Source organism: Oreochromis niloticus, linkage group LG15 (assembly GCF_001858045.2).
Source record: "Oreochromis niloticus isolate F11D_XX linkage group LG15, O_niloticus_UMD_NMBU, whole genome shotgun sequence".
Taxonomy (NCBI): Eukaryota; Metazoa; Chordata; class Actinopteri; order Cichliformes; family Cichlidae; genus Oreochromis; species Oreochromis niloticus.
In genome coordinates this window covers 17,529,483-17,551,583 of record NC_031980.2, presented here as the reverse complement: position 1 = coordinate 17,551,583, position 22,101 = coordinate 17,529,483, and the positions used below count along the sequence as shown (strand labels likewise).

Genomic DNA, 22,101 nt, shown 5'->3' with positions numbered 1-22,101 from the left:
TTGTTAGTTAAACATGTGGCACAACTACATCATAAGAAGTTTTTAGCCCAATTAATCTCATATTGAGCTTTGTGTTGTAAGACAAAGACGCTACAACAAGAGAAAGAAAACCCCACCAATCAGATGACTCCCTATAAGCAAGCACTTGGTGACAGTGGGAAGGAAAAACTCCCTTTTAACAGGAAGAAACCTCCAGCAGCACCAAGCTCAGGGAGAGCCGGCCATTTGATGCGATCATTTGAGGGTGAGGGGAGACACATACATGATCTCAGGTCTAACATGCTTGAATTAATGGTCACCATGTGACCATTTGACAGGATATAGCTTCTTTTAATAATTAAAAAAAGTTTAATTATCACTTTCATGCGAGAACATGCTTAAAACAATTAACCTCTTAACATCCACCTGTACAGGTATGTATATATGGATTTTTATTTTTTAAGGTAAGCCCAAATGTAAATACAGAAGACCCATATGGTCAAAATGAAATCTAACCTTTGCCCTCAGAGGTCTGCAGTCACCTGCTGGATGTTAAGAGGTATAAAAAAAAACCACACACACACACACACACATACACAAACAAGCGGCTCCTGTACCTTTCCATCTCGGTGCACCACAGTATGTCCTCCTTGTTGTCCATGTAGACGGGGAAATGCTCGTCTTTCCCCTGCTTCACAGAGTTGGAGCGTGTCGTTATCGTACGCAACTTCTCAAACTGGAATTAGCATCCAGAACCAAACACGCACAGACAGACACAAACAAACAAACCAACACACGCATCCCTTTTTAATCCTACAACCTACTCTCATTTTCAACAGCAGCTTTCTGTGATTCAGACACACAAATACACACTCTCTCACACAAACACACACACATACACACAAGTGGATACCTTGGCTGTGCGGCCATGCTCCAGGCACTCCTGTAGGTCCAGCTTGTCGTTTGCCATCGGTGTCAGAGGCCTGCAGTATTCAGAAAAGCACAACCTAAAGCAGAGCTGCATTTTTAATTCAGTAAGGTAAACCTGTAATCACCCTGCAGCTGGCTTTCCCAGGTCTGTTCTTTAACTGCTTCCGTTTTCTCATGCTGTCAAACTCAATACTGACATCATTGCTCTAATCCAATCATCTTCTTGTACACCTTTTCCAAGTCAATCACCCTCCACACTGCACTTCTGCCTTTTTGCCTCTCAGACACTCATTAGTGCAGCCCACCTCCTCCCCATCTCCGCTTCATCCTGGTGACTCAGAGCTCCATCCAAGCCTCCATCTTCATCTTCACCACCACCAGTGTCTAGACTCTGGGGGGTCCTGTCCTCTAATTCCTGTCACTACTGAGGTTTTGTTCTGCTACGATGGGTCATCGGAGACTAATCGCCAGACAACTGTATTGAATTCTGTATCTCTATAAATCTTGTTCAGTTCTTCCAAATGATCTCTCCTTACTGAAATAAAGCGAACAAACCTGTGGTGTCTGTGTGTTTGTATCACCTGGACATGCCGGGCAGGTTTCCCCAGAAATATCGAGCACGGTGGGCAGCAGAAACCTCCTTGGCGTCGATCATCACTGGGTTACACTGAAGAGGAATATGAGGGTTATGTCATATTGCACCATAAATGGATACTGACAACCTTCTGTACCACAACTGAGAACGTCCTGTGGGGATGTAGTTGGGGGGGCTTTTTTTAAATTTCACTTACAGAGTAACTGCTGTGGGTTTGTTTGCCGTACCTCTAGAAAGCGGGAGATGTCCCGTTTGTCGCTGACTCCCATAGCGACCACGTTCTCAAACAACCAGAAGAACGGCCTCTCATCGCCGGGTTTTGGCCGCGCCTCATGCAGCAGGCGGTAAAACTCAAAAAACAACCGGCCAGTCCCCTCTGAAGGAATACGGGGAAAGTTCATCCTCCTTATTTTATATATTTAGCACAACGAGCAACAAGTAAATGATTATACGAGTGCTTCCTACCATAAAGTCCTTTCCTTGCAGGGTTGACTATGGAAAGGTCGTTGCAGGGGCTTCCTCCTATCACCAGGTCAAATGGTCCCCATTTATCGATCTGCCAGTAGAAACACAGCACGTCAAAGTTTACTGCCTTTAACATAATGTGAGGAAATTTTTCCGTTACGTCATGGTTTTGAAGAGCAATAATGATTTCTCTTACATGTTTGCGAGTTACGGTGCGTACGTCTCCCACGTACATGATGCGTCCCTCGTGCCGAACCATGCCGACAGTGATGGAGTCTTCACACACTTCTGATGCAACATACTTTTCGACCTGGATGCCCAAATCTTTCAGCACCAGAAGACCTGACAGACACACACCACAAACGTCATGCTAAAAACTCTTTAAGGGTGCTTAGGTTTTAAGATGGCGCGGCCACATCCAGACGCCTTCCTGACCGCTCTGCACAGACTATGCACCTTTTTAGTTGTTTACTTATTTTTTGCTTTGTTACCTAATGCATAACTACTGCCTGAAAACTGAGGACTTTCAACTCCGGTCTTTCTATACAGGCGCTGTGGAGAGCATCCTCACACGGAACATCGCATCCTGGTATGGGAAGAGCTACGTTAAGGACCAAAAAGGTCTTCAGAGAGTGATCCGTACAGCAGAACGCTGCTGCAGGGCTGCTCTCGCCTCCCTACAGGCCTCCTGGTGCATTGTGGTCAATATCTGGGATGGGTCCTTCAATATCTGAAGGACCCATCCCATCCCAGCAACAAACTGTTCCAACTTCTGCAATCAGGCAGAAGGTTCCGCGCCATCCGAGCTAAAACAGAGAGGCTCAAGAAGCGAGTGACACAGGAATCATTGTTACCACATTCTCATATCATGCCTGATCCTTCTGGCTTCACTACGGCACAAGACACTTTAACACCCCACTCACACAATGTACGTTCTCAGATTTATTTATTTTATGTATATAGCTCACTCACTTACTGCATGCACATAATGCTCTCTTTGTATATATTCACTCACTGTATATAATGTTCTCTCTCTTTCTTCGCACAGTCGAGGAGCGTATCAGGTCACGTTTCATTCACTATGTATAACTATGCACGTGACAAATAAACAATCTTGAATCTTGAATCTTATTATAAATGTTTATTTTTAAAAATAGATATAAATCCTTCCAAAATACCCAAAGCTTCTAACAGAATGTGGTGAAACAGCATTTATAACAAATACTTAAACCCTGCACGGGCAGAACGCCAGGCTGAGCCAATACCAGCTGTTCATGTTTATCGTGTTCATTTTTAACTGCTTTGTCAACTTTGGGATGGATGAAGTAAATCTTACTTTGTCTTCACATTTCTGTTTTTAATTATACTTCCACTTAACCACTTTTCTTATTTACCATTAAATTCACTTGCTTTATTTTTGTCTTATGTGTATCTATATTATTTTTTATTTCATTTTCAATGGCAAGCTCTTTCACGACGAAGAGATTTTAATCTGAGAATATCGTGGAGCTGCACCAAACCTTTTTTTCTGCGACTTAAACTGGATGGAATAAGGATGGGACAGGATATCTTTATATTTATTCTGGTTTCTTATTTAAGGTAACACACCCTGATTATGATGGCACTAGTCGTAAGGATAAAGGATCATATTAACCTGTTAATCAATAGTTAATTGATGGTGAGAATAGTGGTTAATTGCCGCTCGGCACTTACACACCTGTGGCAATGCCGTCGAATAAAGAGAGGACTCTGATTGGTTGCCTCTTCTCTGCTGCAACTGGAGGATACAACTTGGCCGGCTCCTGAGAGAAAGTTAAGAGGAAGAGGAGATCAAATGAGATATCAAACTCTACAGTACGCAAAGGCAGAGAGCTCCTCTTTATCACTTTATTCCTGATAATGATCTGCTCTTTACTAAAAAAAAAGTCAAGAAGAAGGAGAAGAATATCAATAATTAAACGTGAACATGATCTGTTTTGATGTGCATTAACCTTCGTGGATAATTGAGAGCTGACGAGCCCTGGAGCGTAACCCACACTGATCTCCAGATAATTATGTTTCCAGCTAACTGTAATGATTCACACTTCAAAGTTCTATAAAGGTTATGACAGGAGATAAGATGTAAAGGGGCAGATACATCAAATTTAACACAATTCATTGACTTACAGCATGCAATGTGAGCTTAAATAAGATGTCTGATATTCACAGGCTGCTGTAAGAAGAAATACAGTACAGAAGAGCAGTATGTTTATTAATACAGTATAAAAGCAACTTAATGAGCCGTGTGACTTTAATGTTACCACTTACACAGTGACACTTGGGTGTTATAGCCCCTCACGCTTCATAACAGCTATTCCCAAACTGCATTTTTAAAAATGAAAATCTTTAAACTTTTAACAAGATAACCCTTAGATGCAATATTATAGAGCTACTTCTCCATTTTAATTCTTTACAGAGATATAAAGTTTGATTCTTGCTCATGAATGAGGAAAGATGGAGGTTGACAGATGGATTGGCACGCCGCCTACAGAAAAGCCGATTCTCTCCTGGTGCATTGTGGCCAAGGGAGAGCTGAGCGTGAAGCGAAGGTGACGATTTACTTGCCCATGGCCACGGGCTATTGGTAGGGATTGAAAGAATGAAACTTCAGCTACCAACTTCAGTATCATTCTCCAGACTCACTCCAGACTCTGTATTTACGCAGCCTTAATTAGTTTTTCATTAGTATTGTGGTTATGATGGCAAGCGTTGATCCGTAAATTGCTGTTGAACTGCAGGTTAATGAATCCTGACAGGAATTCGGAGGCAGCACAGTTCACCCCCCCGCCCCTTAGCCTGGAGGAGGCTTTAATGTGTACCTGGTAATGATCTGGAGAAGTGGCAGAAAATGAATGGACGGATGGTAATGAGGTGAGACACCTGTAAATGTTTAAACATCTGTTAACTGGCGGGAATCACAGACGCCCTCTTCGTGTTGTTGTTTGGATATGGGAACAGATTTATTGTTCGTCTATAAATGTGGGCTCGAGCTCACAGCCTCTCTCTTCCACCGGGTCGTTCGGTTCGCTGGAACTTTGGTTGCTTTATTTATTGTTTTACTTGCATGTGGTTTATAACTGATGAACTCGCTGCATTAGTTATATATGGTAATTTTTTTCCTACCTGTTGATCCTCGGTCGTGACATGGCTAATTATTAAACTTGCAAATTGTAATCACCGCACATAGTAAAGTATATCTACAGTCATATTATCTAGAGTCATGTGCAGAATACTAATTTGCTGATTTCGGAAGTGAAAGTAAGAAAATATGTCTGCTTTTGGTTTCTCACACTGGCATATGTAAATATCTGGGGAATCCCTTTACTTCTGAAACAATCAGGACTTCATTAACGTGTTAGATGTTATGATGAAGGTCTTTAATCTTCATTAAGACTTTCACAGTTGATAAATTCTCTGGTCCTTCAGCCTTCATGGTAACGCAGAACAAAAGGAAGATATCAAAGTGCTTCCTGCCTGCTGTTTCCACCCTTTGACAGATGGCAGCTAAAGGGAACTTTGACACTCAGGATCTGGAAGAAACTATAGGCGACCTCATCTCATGATATGAATGGCATATCATGTGATATGACATGACATCATATGAAGAGCAGCATCTGGACAGGACAGAGCTGATTTGGAGGAAAATGCAAAGCCATTTGGCTGAAACCATCAAAGCAGCAGCACAAGATAAAAAGACACCTCGCCAAGTCTTTGTCAAAGACGAAGAAATTTTTGGATTTGAAGCTGTGTAGCACCAAGTGTCAGGAATTCTCGAAACAGATGTCTGGCAGTCGGTCAGCAAAGTGAAACAAATAAATCTGGCTTCTACAACAGGTCAGTGATCCAAAGCAGATTTGAGAATCTGCAGCGAGCTACAAGAAGCACGAGCTGGAAAACCTGGATCTCCTAACTGTTCCACGCTCTGATTTTTAAAAAAGTCATGCTTTTGAGGTTGTAGCTCCCAGATGTTAGAACAGCCTTCCTCGGCCTATCAGGTCAGCTAAATCACTGGTTTGTTTTAAACAATCACTAAAAGCTAAGTTCTGTAGGTTAGCTTTTGCTTAATTTTTCACCCATTATTTGTGGCTTTTTGTTCTTCTGATGTCTGTATAGGAGTGTGTATGCAGGATTGAAAGACCCATGTGTTTGACTGTCTGTATGCATGTATTATCTCTATATGGATCTCTCTTCATTCATCAAATATGGCGCCACGTTTTTCTAGAAGGACTCTCCTACATTATGAAAACAGAGCTGGACAAACATTTTTGCTCTTTAACAATCCACATAAATCATTTACAAGATGTGATAATAAAAGATTACTAATTTATCACCTCTGACACTCTTAATGACCTTTCCCGACCTGCCCCACAAATACCTAACAAGGCAATTAAAGCCCAACGAGTAAGGGAAATTGTTTTGTAGGAAGAGGGCATTCAAACTTACAAATTCCTGCTCGTGGTTGTTGGCAAAGAAATGCTGTAGTCTGCAGGGCCAGTCATCCCGCCGCCGCAGTAGGCCGTAGGTGCTGCGGGGTCCACACATGTAGCAGTTCCAGGGGTCTTCTTTGATGGCTGCCGCTGCCGAGCCAGCCCCGACCAGAAGATCCACGCACTCCACACAGAAACACCTAAACGTACACACAGCAATTCATCATGACTCATCATGTCTATTTAACCGCTCATTAATATGTTTTTGTCAAGTAATAATTTCTCTCCATTCTCTGTTACCTGTACACTGGACTGACAGAAGTAATGATGCACAACATAGAGCGGGATGTGTTCAAACTGGCTAAACATATTAAAAAACGTGAGCTTGTAACTAATTTTAGCGACTATCATCCGGTATAGAAAAAAGACATTTATTCCATAATATTACAGAAAAATATTAAACTCACTTTCTCAAATGGAACATGATGACTAAAGACAATTCGGCACTTAATTATCCTTCAAAATTTCTGCAAAATTCTGTCTTGTAACAAATAAAGTTCATTCTTTGAACAGTGCAAGTCTCAGAGAAATTCCAAAAATAAAAAAAACTCATAGGCTTCGTGTCGGACTCTACTGGCCTTAGTTAATATGTTAAATATTATAGTTCATGACAGTACAATTAGAAGAAGACTGAACAAGTATGACCTGTTTGTAAGGGTTGCTGGGAGAAAGCCTCTTTTCTCTAAAAAGAACATGGCAGCATGGCTTAGGTTTACAAATTGAATCTGAAGAAACAACAGACTTCTGGAACAAAGTCCTTGGGACATTCAAGACCAAAGTGGAGATAACTGGCCATAATGCACAACACTCAACTTAGCATATCAGCACAAACACCCCAAACCTTAATATATACTCAGTATACAAAAGTATTCTAGAGTCTGATGTGATGCCATCTGTGTGACAGCTAAAGCTCGGCTAAAACTGGACAATTCAACAGGACAATGATCCCAAGTTCAGCAGCAGATCTACAACAGAATGGGTGAAACTTCAATGAACGTGAATAACATTGTAAAGAACAGTGAGCCAAAATTCCTCATTAAGTTATACAGAAAACAAATACTTCAAGTTGTTGCTGCTCAAGGTAAACCTACAAACTACTAAAGGTGTTGAGGTGTACCTGGCTTTTTACTGCAGAGAGTCCTTTGAAAAAACCGCTTTGGACTGAAGCTCATTATCTTCATGTCTGATCTCTGCTCTGTTTGCAGTGAAAGGATTAGAGCCGAGATGCCAAAATCAACTGTGTACTCTCTTTTGAAATAAACAAATCCACATGAGCTGTCCCCCAATAAAGAAAGTAATTTATCACGCTTTGACATTTAGGTGTAAACTGTTTCTGTACATGTGAAATCGAAAACCTTAGCAGGACCTGAATGTGCTGAAAGAAGCTGCTGTTTGCAAACCCCTGATACTGACCTACAGCAGTTGTTGTTGCCACACATGAGCACTTCCCTGCCTCCACAGCAGATGGTGCAGTAGGACTGGTAGCCATCATCGTCATACTGGTAGGCGCACTCCAGGAACGAGTTCTGCCGAGGAGCAAAACACATTTTTTTTGTTTCTCCTTCTGTCCATTGAGTTTATTTTAACATGTCCGTGAACTACAACAGATTACCAATATGTAACTGATGTTCCAATAATATTGTCACCGCTTCCAAAACAGCTAGCTGCTTGGATTTTTCCCCTGGGGAAATGCAACTTCCACACATACTGGGTGAGATATTTGTTGCTGGAAGAAATTTATCATGGAAAAAACATTTTCTGGTTCCAGCTTCCCAAATGTGAGAATATGAGACTCTTTGTTTTATTTAGTATTGTTCTTAATATCTTTGTGGTCTGGATTGTTTTCTCATTCACTTTTGCATGTTGACAGGCAAAAATACTCAGTTAATATTAATAATAAGAGTGATTAGTTGCAGCCTTGGAGAGCTGTACACACAGAAACCTGCAGTAAAAGCTACAGCAGTGCAATTGTACGTAGAATTATTGGGAAAACTTGTGATGCTGAAAAATGTATGAATATAGTCAGACTAATTTCACAAACTAACTCCTTCATCCACCTATGGGACAGTCAGATTTGACCACACTGAGAAACCTTTCATGTTTAACCTTTCATGACCAACCTATGTGGGTTTCCTCCTGTGCTTCGGCCTCCTCTCACAGTCCAAAGACATGCTTGTTAGGTTAATTGGTGATTCTAAATTGGCTGTACATGTGGGTGCAAACGGTTGTCTGTCTATCTGAGTGCACGGCGCCTGTACAGTTTGGATAGACTACAGCCCCTCTGTGCCCCTCTTAGGCTGGATAAGCAATTAAGAAAATAGATGGATTCCACAATAATAATCATACTAAATTACTGCCTTCAGTCAGAGAGAAGAGGGATTCTCACCTTGCAGCCCTGGCACATTGCTCCTACAAACAGAGGATGCTCCAGGGAGACATTGAGGCTTCCACAGGAGATGCAGATATCTGAACAAAAACAGAGAGAAAATACAGACAAACTAAATCTACAGCATTCATTAGTTTGTTCAAGTGTTTGTTTATATGTACTTTGACATTTTGTAGACAGTAAACACATCAGCTATTTGTCTTAAATGTAGGGACACTTAAAAGCCCTGAATCAGAAGACGAGGCAGACTGCTGGAATAAGGTCTCAGCACATCTGCTATGCTAAGCTAATCTGGGGCCGTATAGGGTTTGTGTGATTAAAATTAATAAATAATATTACAATAAAATGAACTCTAAATTTTAAAGGACAGAGCAGAAAAAGTAGCAGCATATAGGACTAGTAAAACTGATTTATTTTACTGGGTATGCTTAACAAGCATAAGCTTAATAATAGTCCTTTATTCTTCTTTATTAGTTGAATTTGAGAGACAACTACGGACCAAATGCCGGTTCAAGGAGATAAAGCATTTTTAAAGGATTGTGTCAATCTTTGTTAATCCTTTATTAATATTTTGTGTCATGTCAACTCTGAATCTTCTGGATCCAAGGTTAACCAAAGCTTAGACAAAAGAAATACTAGAAAAAAAAAAAGTATCCCTTCTTTAGTTTAAATATGAATGACGGTTAAACAGCTGGAGATGCTTTTACCTTCTATATTCCTGGTCTTCTTTTTGATCTCAAATATAAGTCTCTCTGGAAAACAAAACACAAGTTAGTTCTAATACATATAAACGATAACAACAATACAAGTTTAATAGAAGGTATGATATTATCAGCCTAGTGTGCGTTTAAAAGAAACCGGAGTATTAGTGCGTTCGGTTTACATGCTAAATGGACAAAATAAAAAGAAAGGTTTTGTTTTTTTTAATTTAAATTTCTATTTTTTTGTGTGTATTTTTACCTCTGGTCCCTTCGTCGATCACCTCTCTGATCTTTGCTTTTTCTTGTGAATTTTTGCGTGGTTTCTTTGCAGGTGGAGGTGTGTACGCAGCCTCAGGCTCCCCCCACATCTCTGGGTACACTTCCTTATATGGATTTTGTTCCTCTGTAGGGATAGGGGCATGAAGTTAACACATGAACACATTAAATGAACTAAAGCTAGACAATGTTTGTACTGAGAGAGATCCAGACAGCTTTATGGAGTGTACCTTTGATAACTGATAAATGTTTTTGCTTTCAGCCCCACTTTTCCTGTCAGTAATGACAATTTCTAAATGCTTTAGATATTTTAAAACAAATCAAAAGACAATTCTGATCTATCAGTTATTGCAACAAATATTCTTTTTAGGATAAGGGTCTTTTCTACATACAAGAAAAGAAAGAAAAAGACAAAAAAACAGCAGAAAAAGATATAAACATCTGTGGAATCAGATAAGACAGACACCCTGCCAAACCAATATGCCTTACGTGGATAGGAAACCCCATAAGAGCTGGAAAAAACCCTCCTTAACAGAATAATTAATACATTAATTATGAGCTCATTTGTCTTGTTTTTCTGCCAGTGGTGCTGCGACTGAAATGTAACAAGTGGAAGAGAGCTGGAGAGATCAATATAACATATAAAAGATGGCTTTCACTTTTTTAGATCTTGAAAGGGAACACAGATGTTTATGGTTGTTAAACAGACAGACGGGACTGAATGAAATATGTCATAATTAGAATAAACTGATGATAATGATATCTTTATCATATACATAAACTAAAGAGACAGAATCAGCCAGGCAGGTAAATTACAACTGCAAAGATTCCACTTTCAGACATTTTTATTACAGTGAACCTCAAGTTATCAGCAGCTGCATATTAGCAGAGTAGCATGTAAATAAACCACACTTTTGATTAGATAGTTTCTCTATCACACAGATGGAAAAAATGGTTGCCTGTAGCATCCTATGAAAGAAAAAAAACTGACTGTGCGGGATTATGCTGAGCAATCTCAGGGTTAATCACTGCACTGGGTCTTTACTGCTATTGAACTCAATTCCAGTGTGTTGTATTAGTAAACGATGCAGCGGTGCGTATCACACAACTGTGGTGCAAGATGAATGCTAATTTAAATGTTTATATAGAATTAAAGTGGACTTTCTTTAGAACTTTTAACCATTGTTTGATTCAGTTATCCAGTGTGTGACCCTCTGGAAAACGGCTGATTTTTACTTTACACTGTGGCTGAACACAAACTCAGCTTTGGACTATAGTCAGAGGCATATATGGATCCAGACACTTTTTTTTCACTAATTGTTTTCTTATCCAAGGCTAAATCTGTGTGTGGAAGCTCCAGCAGTGCACAGTTGCTTATCACAGCCAACATCTTCTACAGCTGTTTTTGATGTCCTTGTAGCTAAATGCTTTACATGTGCAGTGCCTGAATGTCATAGTCAAGACTGCAAAATAAAAAATGTTATTCATCAACAGGTTTGTATGCTTTTAGCTTTTCTTTATCATAGACCAAAGATGTGAAACATGAGTAAAAATGGCCCTGAAATCTGTCATTTCGCCACTTTTTTCAATAAAATATCTTATATTCCTTTATTTTGATGCCAGCTTTACAGCCTTACAAAATGGGCACAAAGCTCAAATACTACTATTAATATTACAATACTATTATTATTATTTTGCTCACAAAAACTGTACATGTCAAGGTTTTGTGCTTTTCTCCACCCTCACGATTAAACTGTAATGTTCACTGAATGACAGCAGATCCTGAATGTGAATGTTTTCAGAGTACACTCATTTACATTTATTAAAGAAAGAAGATCAAATTAAGCTCAAACTGAGTTAACTCAATTAAAATGAGTTGAACACCTCTGGTATAGATACTGGGGTCTACAAACACGACCTGGTTCAACTGGCCACCCATACTGTAACACTGCCTCTACCATGTTTGACAGGTGGTGTGTTATGCTTCGGCTCATGAGCCGTTTCTATCCTTCTCCATTTTTTTCTCTTCCCAGTCATTCTGGTGCAATTTAACCTTGGTTTCATTTGTCCAGATACTTGTATTTTAATGTTTCTACGAAGTCTAATCTATTCTTCTTGTTCCCGAGTGTAACCAGTGGTCTGTGCTTTGTTGTAAATCCCATGTATCTCCATTCATCAAGGTATCTCTTCACTGTAGACTGACAATGATACGCCTACCTCTTTCAGAGTGTTCTTGATTCAGTTAGATGTTTAGTGGTCTTCTGGGGTTTTTCAGGCAAGAGTAATTGCTAAATTCAATGTAAAGCTTTTGTTAAACCCATTGAATTAAAGCTGAAAGTCTTCAGAGAGGCAAAATTATAAAAGTGTGTCACTATTCAAGTACTTACGGACCTGAGTGCATTTACAGTACACAGTACAAAGCACATAGCGTGGCTCCTACAGTTGTAAACAGATAATTTGCTGTGCCCAATTAACAGTGATGGAGGTGGTGTTTGTGTGAGAGAAGATGACATACCCTCTGGAGGGTCCAGTGATTGTGGACCAGCGGGCAGGAAGCCGGTCATGGCCCACTCTATCATCTCTCTGGTCTGAAGATCCACCCCCTCCGCATCATCACTGCCATCACAGGAAGGAACTGGCCTCCCTGCCCGGACGCTGGCCACCTAAACATAACATACACAAGCAGTCTAACTTATGTATATACCAAAGTTTCCGTATCATTAATTGGAAATAGAAGTGATGGCACTAATGTGGTTGTAGCATACGAAACGCAGTGGGTGCCACTGAAGCTTCTCTCTCTCACTTTTTCACCAAAAACAAACCCCACACAAAATTATAGATTGCACTGCTATTACCCACATGTTACCACTTTTAAATTGTGGGCAGATCTAGATGAGAACACCACCTCCACAAATGCAAAATAGCCAACCAGGCTGAGCGCACAAGAGAGGAATGACTCTTGACCAGCACATTCATATTTTTGGCTTTTTTGGTGTTTGATTTCATCCTGAGAGATTTGTAGTTTCCAAGCCTATTAACATCAACATCAACCATCTACACACATAAATAGTGGGTTTGTTACCCGCAGAGCCTCGAAGATGGCTTTCCGGTACATGGACTGTTTGTTGTAGGTTGGCTGGTGGAAGGCAGATGAGAAAGAGCTCAGGGGCATCAGCTTCTCCACACAGACCTACACAGTGAAGGAGGACAGCCACGAATCATCATCAGAAAAGAAGAGACCTTGAAATCTTTAAAGGATGGACTTTTAGACTTTTAGACTTAAAAACTTGGCCATAGCTTACTAAATTCTCAATGTTCAAAATTCACAAAAAAATAAATTATTTCACTTTCCCAAATGTCAAATTTTATCAAATAATTGACAATAAATAAATGACAATATCTCCATATGTTATCATCTGTAATTTTATTTGTTTACATTTGCTGCACATCTCTTTCTCCCCCCTTCAGAGGCCTTTACGGTGAACCAGGACCCAAGGCTCATTGCAGTAACTTCAGGTTTAACCCTGGATTCTTCAGGAATTACTTTATTTCTTCTTTTTCCTGTTTGTTCTGTAAGCCTTAATATATAGATATCCATCCATCCATTTTCTTCCGCTTAACCGGGGCTGGGTCGCGGGGACAGCAGCCCAAGCAGAGAAGCCCAGACCTCCCTCTCCCCAGCCACCTCCTCCAGCTTGTCTGGGGGAACACAAAGGCGTTCCCAGGCCAGCCGAGAGATATAATCTCTCCAGTGTGTCCTGGGTGTGCCTCGGGGCCTCCTCCCGGTGGGACATGCCCGGAACACCTCAGCCAGGAGGCGCCCAGGAGGCGCCCAGGAGGCATCCTTGTCAGATGCCCGAATCACCTGAACTGGCTCCTTTCGATGTGAAGGAGCAGCGGCTCTACTCTGAGCCCCTCCCGAATGGCCGAACTCCTCAACCTGTCTCTAAGGGAGAGGCCAGCCACCCTTTGGAGAAAGCTCACTTCCACCGCTTGTATCCTCGATCTCGTTCTTTCGGTCACTACCCACAGCTCGTGACCATAGGTGAGGGTTGGGATGTAGATCGACCGGTAAATTGAGAGCTTCTCTTTTACACTCAGCTCTCTCTTCACCACAACAGACCAGTACAGCGTCCACATCACTGTGGCCGCATCACCAATCCGTCTGTCGATCTGATGCTCCCTTCTCCCATCGCTCGTGAACAAGACCCCGAGATACTTAAACTCCTCCACTTGGGGCAGGAACTCGTCCCCGACCCGGAGTGGGTACTCCACCCTTTTCCAGCTGAGGACCATGGCCTCAGATTTGGAGGTGCTGATTCTCATTCCCACTGCTTCACACTCGGCTGCGAACCGTTCCAAGGCGAGCTGGAGGCCATCACCCGATGAAGCCAACAGAACCACATCATCCGCAAAAAGCAGAGATGAGATTCTGAGACCACCCAAGTGAAAGCCTTCTGCCTCTTGGCTACGCCTAGAAATTCTGTCCATAAAATTATGAACAGAATCTGTGACAAAGGGCAGGCCTGGTGGAGCCCATCACCCACCAGGAACGAGACTTATTGCCGGCTATGTGGACCAAGCTCTTGCAGCGGTCGTATAAGGACTGAATGGCCCGTAGCAATGGGCCAGACGCCCCATACTACCGGAGCACCCCCCACAGGACCCCCCGAGGGACACGGTCGAATGCCTTAAGATAAGATAAGATAAGATAAGATAACCTTTATTAGTCCCACACGTGGGAAATTTGTTTTGTCACAGCTCTCCAAGCCCACAAAACACATGTAGACTGGTTGGGCATACTCCCATGCACCTTCAAGTATCCTTGAGAGGATGAAGAGCTGATCCAGTTAATATATAGATATTTTCCTTAAAATTGTTGCTCTTACATAATGTTTGTAATTTAATTGCTCTCTGCTGGTTAGGACTACTGGTGTTGCAGCTGAAAGACTAACACTGTCCCACACAACAAAACCATGGCCTGCTTATATTTAACCAACAGTTTAATTTAATTGTAATTATAGTACATTTTCTCTTGAGTGCATTTTATTTTTAGCCACCACTACATCAGCATCAGCACTACATCATGAGATCTGTCTAGCCGTAGCACTAATGATACTCACCACAGAGAATTTGCCATCACCAAACCACATTACCCAGCGAGTGCCGTCTGCAGCTCGACTCCGGCCGCTCATCCACCAGGAAACAATCCTGCCGGGCCACCAGGAGAAACCTCGCAGCTTTCCAAACACCAGAGTCCCGATGCCAAAGCCCCGACCATCCTGTTGACACACACAGAGAAAACAACTGATTTCTAACTGATTAAATAGCTGCTAAACTGAATATTAGAGTCTAAAAGTTAGATATAATGGAGGAAAATTGCACTTAATCCTGTTTCCTTTCTATGAGGCATCTATGAGGGGTTCTTTTGGTGAGCACTTTGCTTTAGGGATTTCCTCCAGTTTTAAAAGAATGATGATTTTCTCAGCTACAGAGTCATCAAATCAAAGGCTTTTTAAAACCCTTTTAATATCAAACAGAATATAATTTTTTGGGGGGGAGCGGGCGGGAAGAATTACAACATGCAAACAATTTTATCAGTGTTTCACAGAAAATGAGCTGCAGCCGTATATAGATTACTAAACAGGGCTTCCTGACTCCTTGGGCCCCTGGGTAAGAGCTTCTCTATGATGTTGTGTTAATATTAATGGAAAGATATACTTTATTGATCCCACGAGGGAAATTGTTTTTTTTTTTTTTTTTCAAAGTCCTAGAAGAAGAAAAGGGCAAAAATATCCTACAGAGATGGAAAACAACCTCAAAACACAAACAAACAAAAACCCCCACAAAAAGATCTAATCACAAGTCCTCTGGAAAATGAGGGGGGGGGGTCTTTTACTTGTCCATGCTCAGAGGTGGAGTCTCTCACAAGTATGCAAGTGACCAACTCTTCTTGGCCTCACCAAATGTGAAATGCTTCTTAATACTGATCACAGGGCCAGATGAAGGTGTGTCATCACTGTAATCCTTTAGTGCTTCAAACATTACCTGCAGCTGTCACTGAGCTTACATTTGTTCTGAGCTTACGGTTTTCCTGCTCAAAACCTTCTTTATATACTACTGAAAAACTATGTCTTTTACATCTGCCAGGACACGATACAAAACTCTCAGAAAGTTTTTAGTTTCTAAACTTTTTTAAAGTGAATAAAGTCCTTGAATAAGGAACAGTTTTCCTGTTTGCCAACGTGAATCAATTTTTTTTGGTTTTCCCAACTTTTGACACTTGTTGTTGACTTTATTCAGATTTATTCATTTACATAAGAGTTCTGGCCACGAGGTTAATGATAACATTTATGGTTTGGAACACCAGATGCCCTCCTGGTATAAGACTCCCATTTGTCAATAGGTGGGGTTCATGTTTCCTCCTGGTTTTGAACTGGGTACCTTTCATGTGTTAGGGAAAAGTACTAACTCCACATTTTGTACATACACTAAACTTTAAAGTACATTTAAGTTGCTATGATTTTATCTAAGGAATCAAGAGTCTAGGGGTTAGTGCAATAATCTAACAAGCGAGCGGTCCCTGGTTTGCAAGTGCACTGAAAAAAAGGGATTGGCCAACTCTTGGATTTACGTAAACATCTTGCGTGTATTTAACATAAGTGCCTCATGCTTTAAAGTTAAGTGTAACTATATAGTGTAGAAACTACATGATATGCAGAGAGGCTAGATTAAATTGTTCATATCATGTTCGAGTGAAGTAAGTCAATAACTTTCAGTCTCGTACGCTTTGGATCGTGGTTTCAGGAAGGCATCCATCTCAGTCAAATTGAGCAAATTGGGTGGTTGTTACATTAAAAAAGTCTAACTTGTAATTTAAACACAATAATATCATGTTTCTATAAACGTAATTAAATCATGAAGGATCTGTATGAAATTCAACAACTTAATTTGTTCTTGTTGAGATGACATGATACAATCTAGTAAGAGTGGTTAGTTGCTGAACTCATGAAATTCACAAGATCGCACGAGATGTCAAACTGCAGGAAAATCACTGGAGTTATAAGAGGCAGACAATTATACACACACAGCACGTGTATGCTATTGCTATTTATTGTGGTTTAACCTGTCAAGGACAAAAACGTACAAAAGAATTCTGCATCAAGCCTTGAAATCATAGCTTTCCTGCTTTTGTTAAGTCTGGATTGGTGGCATGGTGGTTAGTGCTGTTGCTTCACAGTAAGAAGATTCTGGGTTCAAATCCACAGTCTGGCTAGTTTGTACTGGTTTCTCTCTGGGTATTCTGGTTTCTTCCCACAGTTAAAAGTCATGCAGTTGTTAGAGTTAGGTTAATTGGTGATTCTAAATTACCTGTCAATGTAAGTGCAAATGGTTGTTTGTGATAGACTTATGAGTTGTCCAGAGTGTACCCTGCCTTGTAACCTGTCACTTCAGGGTTATTTCCCAGCCCCCCTGCAACCAGGATAAAGGGGAGGATGGTAGTTGTTGTACATCCATTCAATTTTTATGGTAACCAGGATCTAGACTTTGTTGAAAATTACATAATATGAAGAGAACATGTAGTATTTAAGTGACCAAGTAGTATTGGGGTAAAAGTTATTGAATAGTGTTGAAATAAAATGACAAAATTGTGAAGGATTAAAATATTCCAAGAGCTCAACTTACTTCATCTAAACATGTTTCAATCGCGTTTTATGAACACAGAATGCACAGGTTTATTGAATATGAAAAAGTTGTGTTGATTGAACTCAATTGTTTAAGTTTCTGCCAAAGCAAAACATTTGTGTGCAACCGATGTCCACTATTGAATCAAGTAAATCCAACATGGCCTTTTTTTCAGTGTGGGAGGGATCACAAACCTAACATCATTCACCAGTGTTACAACCTAGTGCGCAATTAATGCTGGTCGCAGGCCTGAGAAATGGTAGGTTTCATCTGGTGTAAAAATATGTGGATCAATCTCCGGCAGGAAATAAAAGAGCAGCTGAATGTTGTGAAGGCAAAGTTTTATGTTGCTGGCACTAAAATTTATTTCATTTCTCAACAAGAATTTTTTTTTTTTTTTAAGATAGAAATACATTCCACTGAAGCAATTTTACAGTAATATTGTAATTAGGTGAACAAGAACCTTCAAGCTGTTGAACTCTTGTCTCTGAGTAAAGTCATCAAAAACAATCACAGCTGAGAAAGCTCAAAGCACTGAATCATGCTTCTTTCGTAGTCTTTTTTTCAGTGTACCAATGACTGATAAAATAGCCATAAACATCACTACTACTTGGCCTCTGTGTATAAAGTGTGGCCCGATTTTGCATTCATTGGATCCATATAAGACCTACAAGATTGGCTGATGGATTATAACCTATTAAAAAAAACATATGACTAGCTAGTTCTTGCTAAAACTGCCTACAGAAGTAAATAGAATTTATTCAAGATGTTTAGAAAAATCAGTAATTATTGTTTTAACATAAATGGGATCATTTTATTAACTAAAATGAGCCTATAATTAAAACGTAAAATGTGTAAAATGTAAGAAGCTTTCCGTGTGCACTTGTTACAGCATCTTAGTCTTACAGACTGTTATCATTTTGGTCCTTGTTTTATATGGCAAATTCACTCTTCATCTGTTTCTCTGTGTTTCTTTTTTCACAGTGATTTTGAGGCATCACTTTCTGTGTTATTTACCTCCTTCTCCTCACCCAGCCCCTTGTGATGTTCCCTGCTTCGCTGATTTGTTCCTCCTTTGCCTTAGTTTTCCTTAGCTTTAGTTAGTTTACCTTTTATGCTGAAATTTGGCCCTTTTTCACTACATGTACAACAGTATATAAATAACAAGAGACAGTTATCAAGTACATTGAAACTAAACAGGTCAAGGACATCAACATCAACTCAAAGAAAACAATGCTCAACCCACACTTGTCTCTGTCAGTCAAAACGGATTTGAATTGATTAAAAGGAATTAGCTTATCTAATTTTTCAAGCTTCTGCAGATTGTTCCACTTCTGTAGAGCACAGTACATAAAAGCCTGTTTCCAGATTGCAGTATTAGCAGAATATTATCTTCAAGAACCAAATAGTCCTAGGACCTAGCCTAGTGTGAAATTGATCTACAGTTAAACAAAGAAATGTAAGATTCCCAGGAAGCTTGCCAAGAACTACTTAAATAAAACACTTTTCTCTTCTGACTGTCACCAAACTTCCTCATATTGATCTTGAAGATGTGTTTTAAAGCCATGCCCAGTTAGGAACCTAAAATTAAAATATTATACTGCATCAATAGAGTTTAAAAATAGAAGCAGAAGAATGTGTCTAAATTAGTAACAGATAAAATACTCACTGGACAGTTTTCTTGACTGGGATTCTTTCTATAAAATAAGACTTAGTTCATGACATTGTTTTTTGAACCATAGTCTTACATCAAGCCAGAAATATGTGTGCACATATGTATTTAGTTGTCACTCTTTAAATTGGTGTGCAAATAGAAATATTCAGTTGGTATATATATATATATATACACATATATATATATACATATATATATACACGCATACAATTAAACTAACATGCAAGTTATGGAGTGCCTGTCATCAGAGGGCGCTGTTGTATGTAAAATAGCATTGACCGTGTACAGGTGAATTGTACTGTTTCTGACCTTTACTCCTAAGCTAATTGTTAAATGTGAATAAAAGTGGTCCTAGAATAAAACCCTGTGGCACACCTTTGTTAACACCACCAGACATCATCCATAAGCCACACTTTGTTTTCAACAACTGAGAAAATCCGCAAACCAGCTTGATTTTTCATCCAATCGAAAGAACCTGATGATTGACAACATTTAATATAAAATATATGTGCTTTGAAATTATTAACACTGTTTAATATGTGGCTTTCAGAGAATGGATACTCTGAAGCAGAGCCATTCAAAATAAACACTATTATTTCACATCACCAGTAAAGTGATGACAGAAAATGACAGAGAGGGAGGAGGAGAAGCAACAAATGTTCCCAGCCAGACCGGAGATGAGTCACAGTGACACTCCCGGAGCTTTCAACTATATCAACATCACATATTGTACATGGTCATCCTAAATGAATTTAGTATCCCAAGTTTTCATGAAAATGGAGATGTTCAATACTGTTGTATCATTTTTGGTAATTCCGATCATGTTGGTTTAAAAGGTGAGAGAATAAAATTAAAGTTTGAAATTAAAGTTTTGGTGAGATTTATTCTGTGAGCTCCGGCTCTTAAACTGCAGAACAAACTCAGATGTTTTAAACTGATCACTCAATCACTTACTACCCACTGTAAATTATTCACTACACAGTGAACTAATCAGTGAACAGATGCAGACAGCTGTTGATACATGCATGTGTCACTGCCACAGAATTATACCCCTAATTATCTCTGCCTCTAAAACAAAGGAAGAACATTTGGACCACATTTGTGACTACTGACACTTTAGTGTTACTACGCTCTGTAATTGAAAAAAATCTCACTACAGCATTTAAATATACATTTGTAACACATATCATATGCGATTTTCAGACCAACTGTCTTAAGTTTAACTCAATTTTAAAACCCTCCAAAAAAAGGTGTCAGAAATTCACAGAGTGTGAAGGTGTGGCCAGGCTTGTTGTATGGAGGGAAAAAAGAGGTTTAAGTCATAGAAAAAAAGCTGTAGGAATGAGTGTGACTGGGTGAAAGCATCTTTAGTACATGGTTGAATGCAGTAAAGGTTCCTCAAGTGCTCAGTAATAAGCATGTTATAGTTTGATGCCCACAAGGCTGCTAGTGTTCACTGTCATCAAACAAGCACAAGGCTTTTTATTACAATGGACCAACTCTGCATGCATCCTTCATGTGGACCTCAAAGAAGTATTAAAGGAATGACACACTAGTGGCGCCTGGTCTGCAACAGAGTATTATTAGATCCACCTTTTGGGCTTTTCTAAAATACACTGCAGTGCATCTGGTGGAGTCTGAAGTAAGAAATACAAGTCGGTTCAGCGAGCGTGAATCTGAGCCTCGAGCCCGGAGGATGTATGGGGTCGGACCGAAAATGACAGCCAGAATCTCTCACCTGGTATTCAATCTCACTGGGCGTGGGCTGTTCTCCCCTGGCGACTGGCTCGGGTGTCACGGCGACCGTCGGAGAGGCAGGGTCTGTGTGTTGTTGTGAAGGGGGAGGGGCAGGGCTGGCGGGCTCCTCCTCTTTCTGAAAGTCAGCTTCTGAGAGGTCATCCATCATGTTTATCTCTGCCTCTCGGTAGGCCCGTCGCTCTGCCTGCGAGAGAGGAAGGATACTTTTATTCCATCAACGTTGTTTGATGCACAGGTGTTCATTTCACAGGATGACACAGGGGAAAAGTCCTTCCCACAAGAATTAAACACAAATGCCTTTAACGCTTTAATAAAAACAAGAAAGAAGCATGTTCCCAAAATATCAATTATGAGATAATAAAAACACTGATTCTTTGTGGCATAGCCTCTCCTCTGGTAGATGCGAGTACATGCTGGCAGGTTGATAAACATGATTGAAACAAGAGAAGGTGGTCAGATAATATGTTATTTATTTTAGTTTAGAAATGCTAATTTTCTAGATACTCTTCAGAAAAGTTGCCTACTCACTTATATACATGGTTCCTAAACATCACCAAAAGATGAATATATGAGGTTTTTTTATGATTGTGTGGAAAGTTTTAAACATGAACAAAGCAGCCTGATATCAGTCAGAGAGAAGTGAACTGACTTGTCCCACTCTGACTCACATAGAGGAGAGCAGTAGATTAAATCATATCTATACTTGTCTTGAAAATCTGAGGTTAATTAACATTTGGAAGCGATACAGACTGACTGAAGGCTTTAGTGCCTTATATTCCAGTACACGTCAAACTATGGAGCCGGCTTTTGACTTTTCTACTAAAAACAAATGCAGAAACTTTTTTTAAAAATGGTGCGCTAAAAGTAATTAAAGTCTCAAAATTTCCTGGCTAGGAGATCCGGTCTGGTGTTAAAAGTGTCACCTCATATTCAAACTAAATCTATGCCCAAAATCTTTTAATTTTCTTCCTGCCCAAGGCCTTAATCTTCTTCAAAGGATGGTTTGGCAAAGCCATGAGGTAATGCCAGCATTATCTTACAAGAAGGAAAATGTATAAAATCTTGTATTTGAAGTAATTGGAAGTTTTAATCAAGTTAAAAACATTAGGAATTAACAAGTGGAC

The 22,101-nt window shown here is 40.0% G+C and overlaps 1 protein-coding gene across 11 annotated transcripts in view; it reads right to left on the bottom strand.

Annotated features, from left to right (window-relative positions):
* Positions 1 to 22,101, bottom strand: part of LOC100702269 (DNA (cytosine-5)-methyltransferase 3A) — a 97,555-nt gene that overhangs the window by 8,262 nt on the left and 67,192 nt on the right. For 6 of the 11 annotated variants that reach the window (XM_019345818.2, XM_019345824.2, XM_025899168.1 and 3 more), the window contains 16 exons: positions 20,958 to 21,161; positions 14,982 to 15,140; positions 12,941 to 13,048; positions 12,374 to 12,521; positions 9,842 to 9,985; positions 9,589 to 9,633; positions 8,882 to 8,961; positions 7,909 to 8,021; positions 6,452 to 6,635; positions 3,687 to 3,771; positions 2,166 to 2,311; positions 1,970 to 2,060; positions 1,732 to 1,880; positions 1,491 to 1,576; positions 893 to 965; positions 597 to 715 (listed from right to left, as the gene is read on the bottom strand). In XM_019345818.2, the coding sequence (XP_019201363.1) occupies positions 597 to 715; positions 893 to 965; positions 1,491 to 1,576; positions 1,732 to 1,880; positions 1,970 to 2,060; positions 2,166 to 2,311; positions 3,687 to 3,771; positions 6,452 to 6,635; positions 7,909 to 8,021; positions 8,882 to 8,961; positions 9,589 to 9,633; positions 9,842 to 9,985; positions 12,374 to 12,521; positions 12,941 to 13,048; positions 14,982 to 15,140; positions 20,958 to 21,161 (1,934 nt within the window). The remainder of the gene's footprint in view (positions 1 to 596; positions 716 to 892; positions 966 to 1,490; positions 1,577 to 1,731; positions 1,881 to 1,969; positions 2,061 to 2,165; positions 2,312 to 3,686; positions 3,772 to 6,451; positions 6,636 to 7,908; positions 8,022 to 8,881; positions 8,962 to 9,588; positions 9,634 to 9,841; positions 9,986 to 12,373; positions 12,522 to 12,940; positions 13,049 to 14,981; positions 15,141 to 20,957; positions 21,162 to 22,101) is intronic. The other 5 variants (XM_019345819.2, XM_019345820.2, XM_005475085.4 and 2 more) reach the window with 5 other exon arrangements.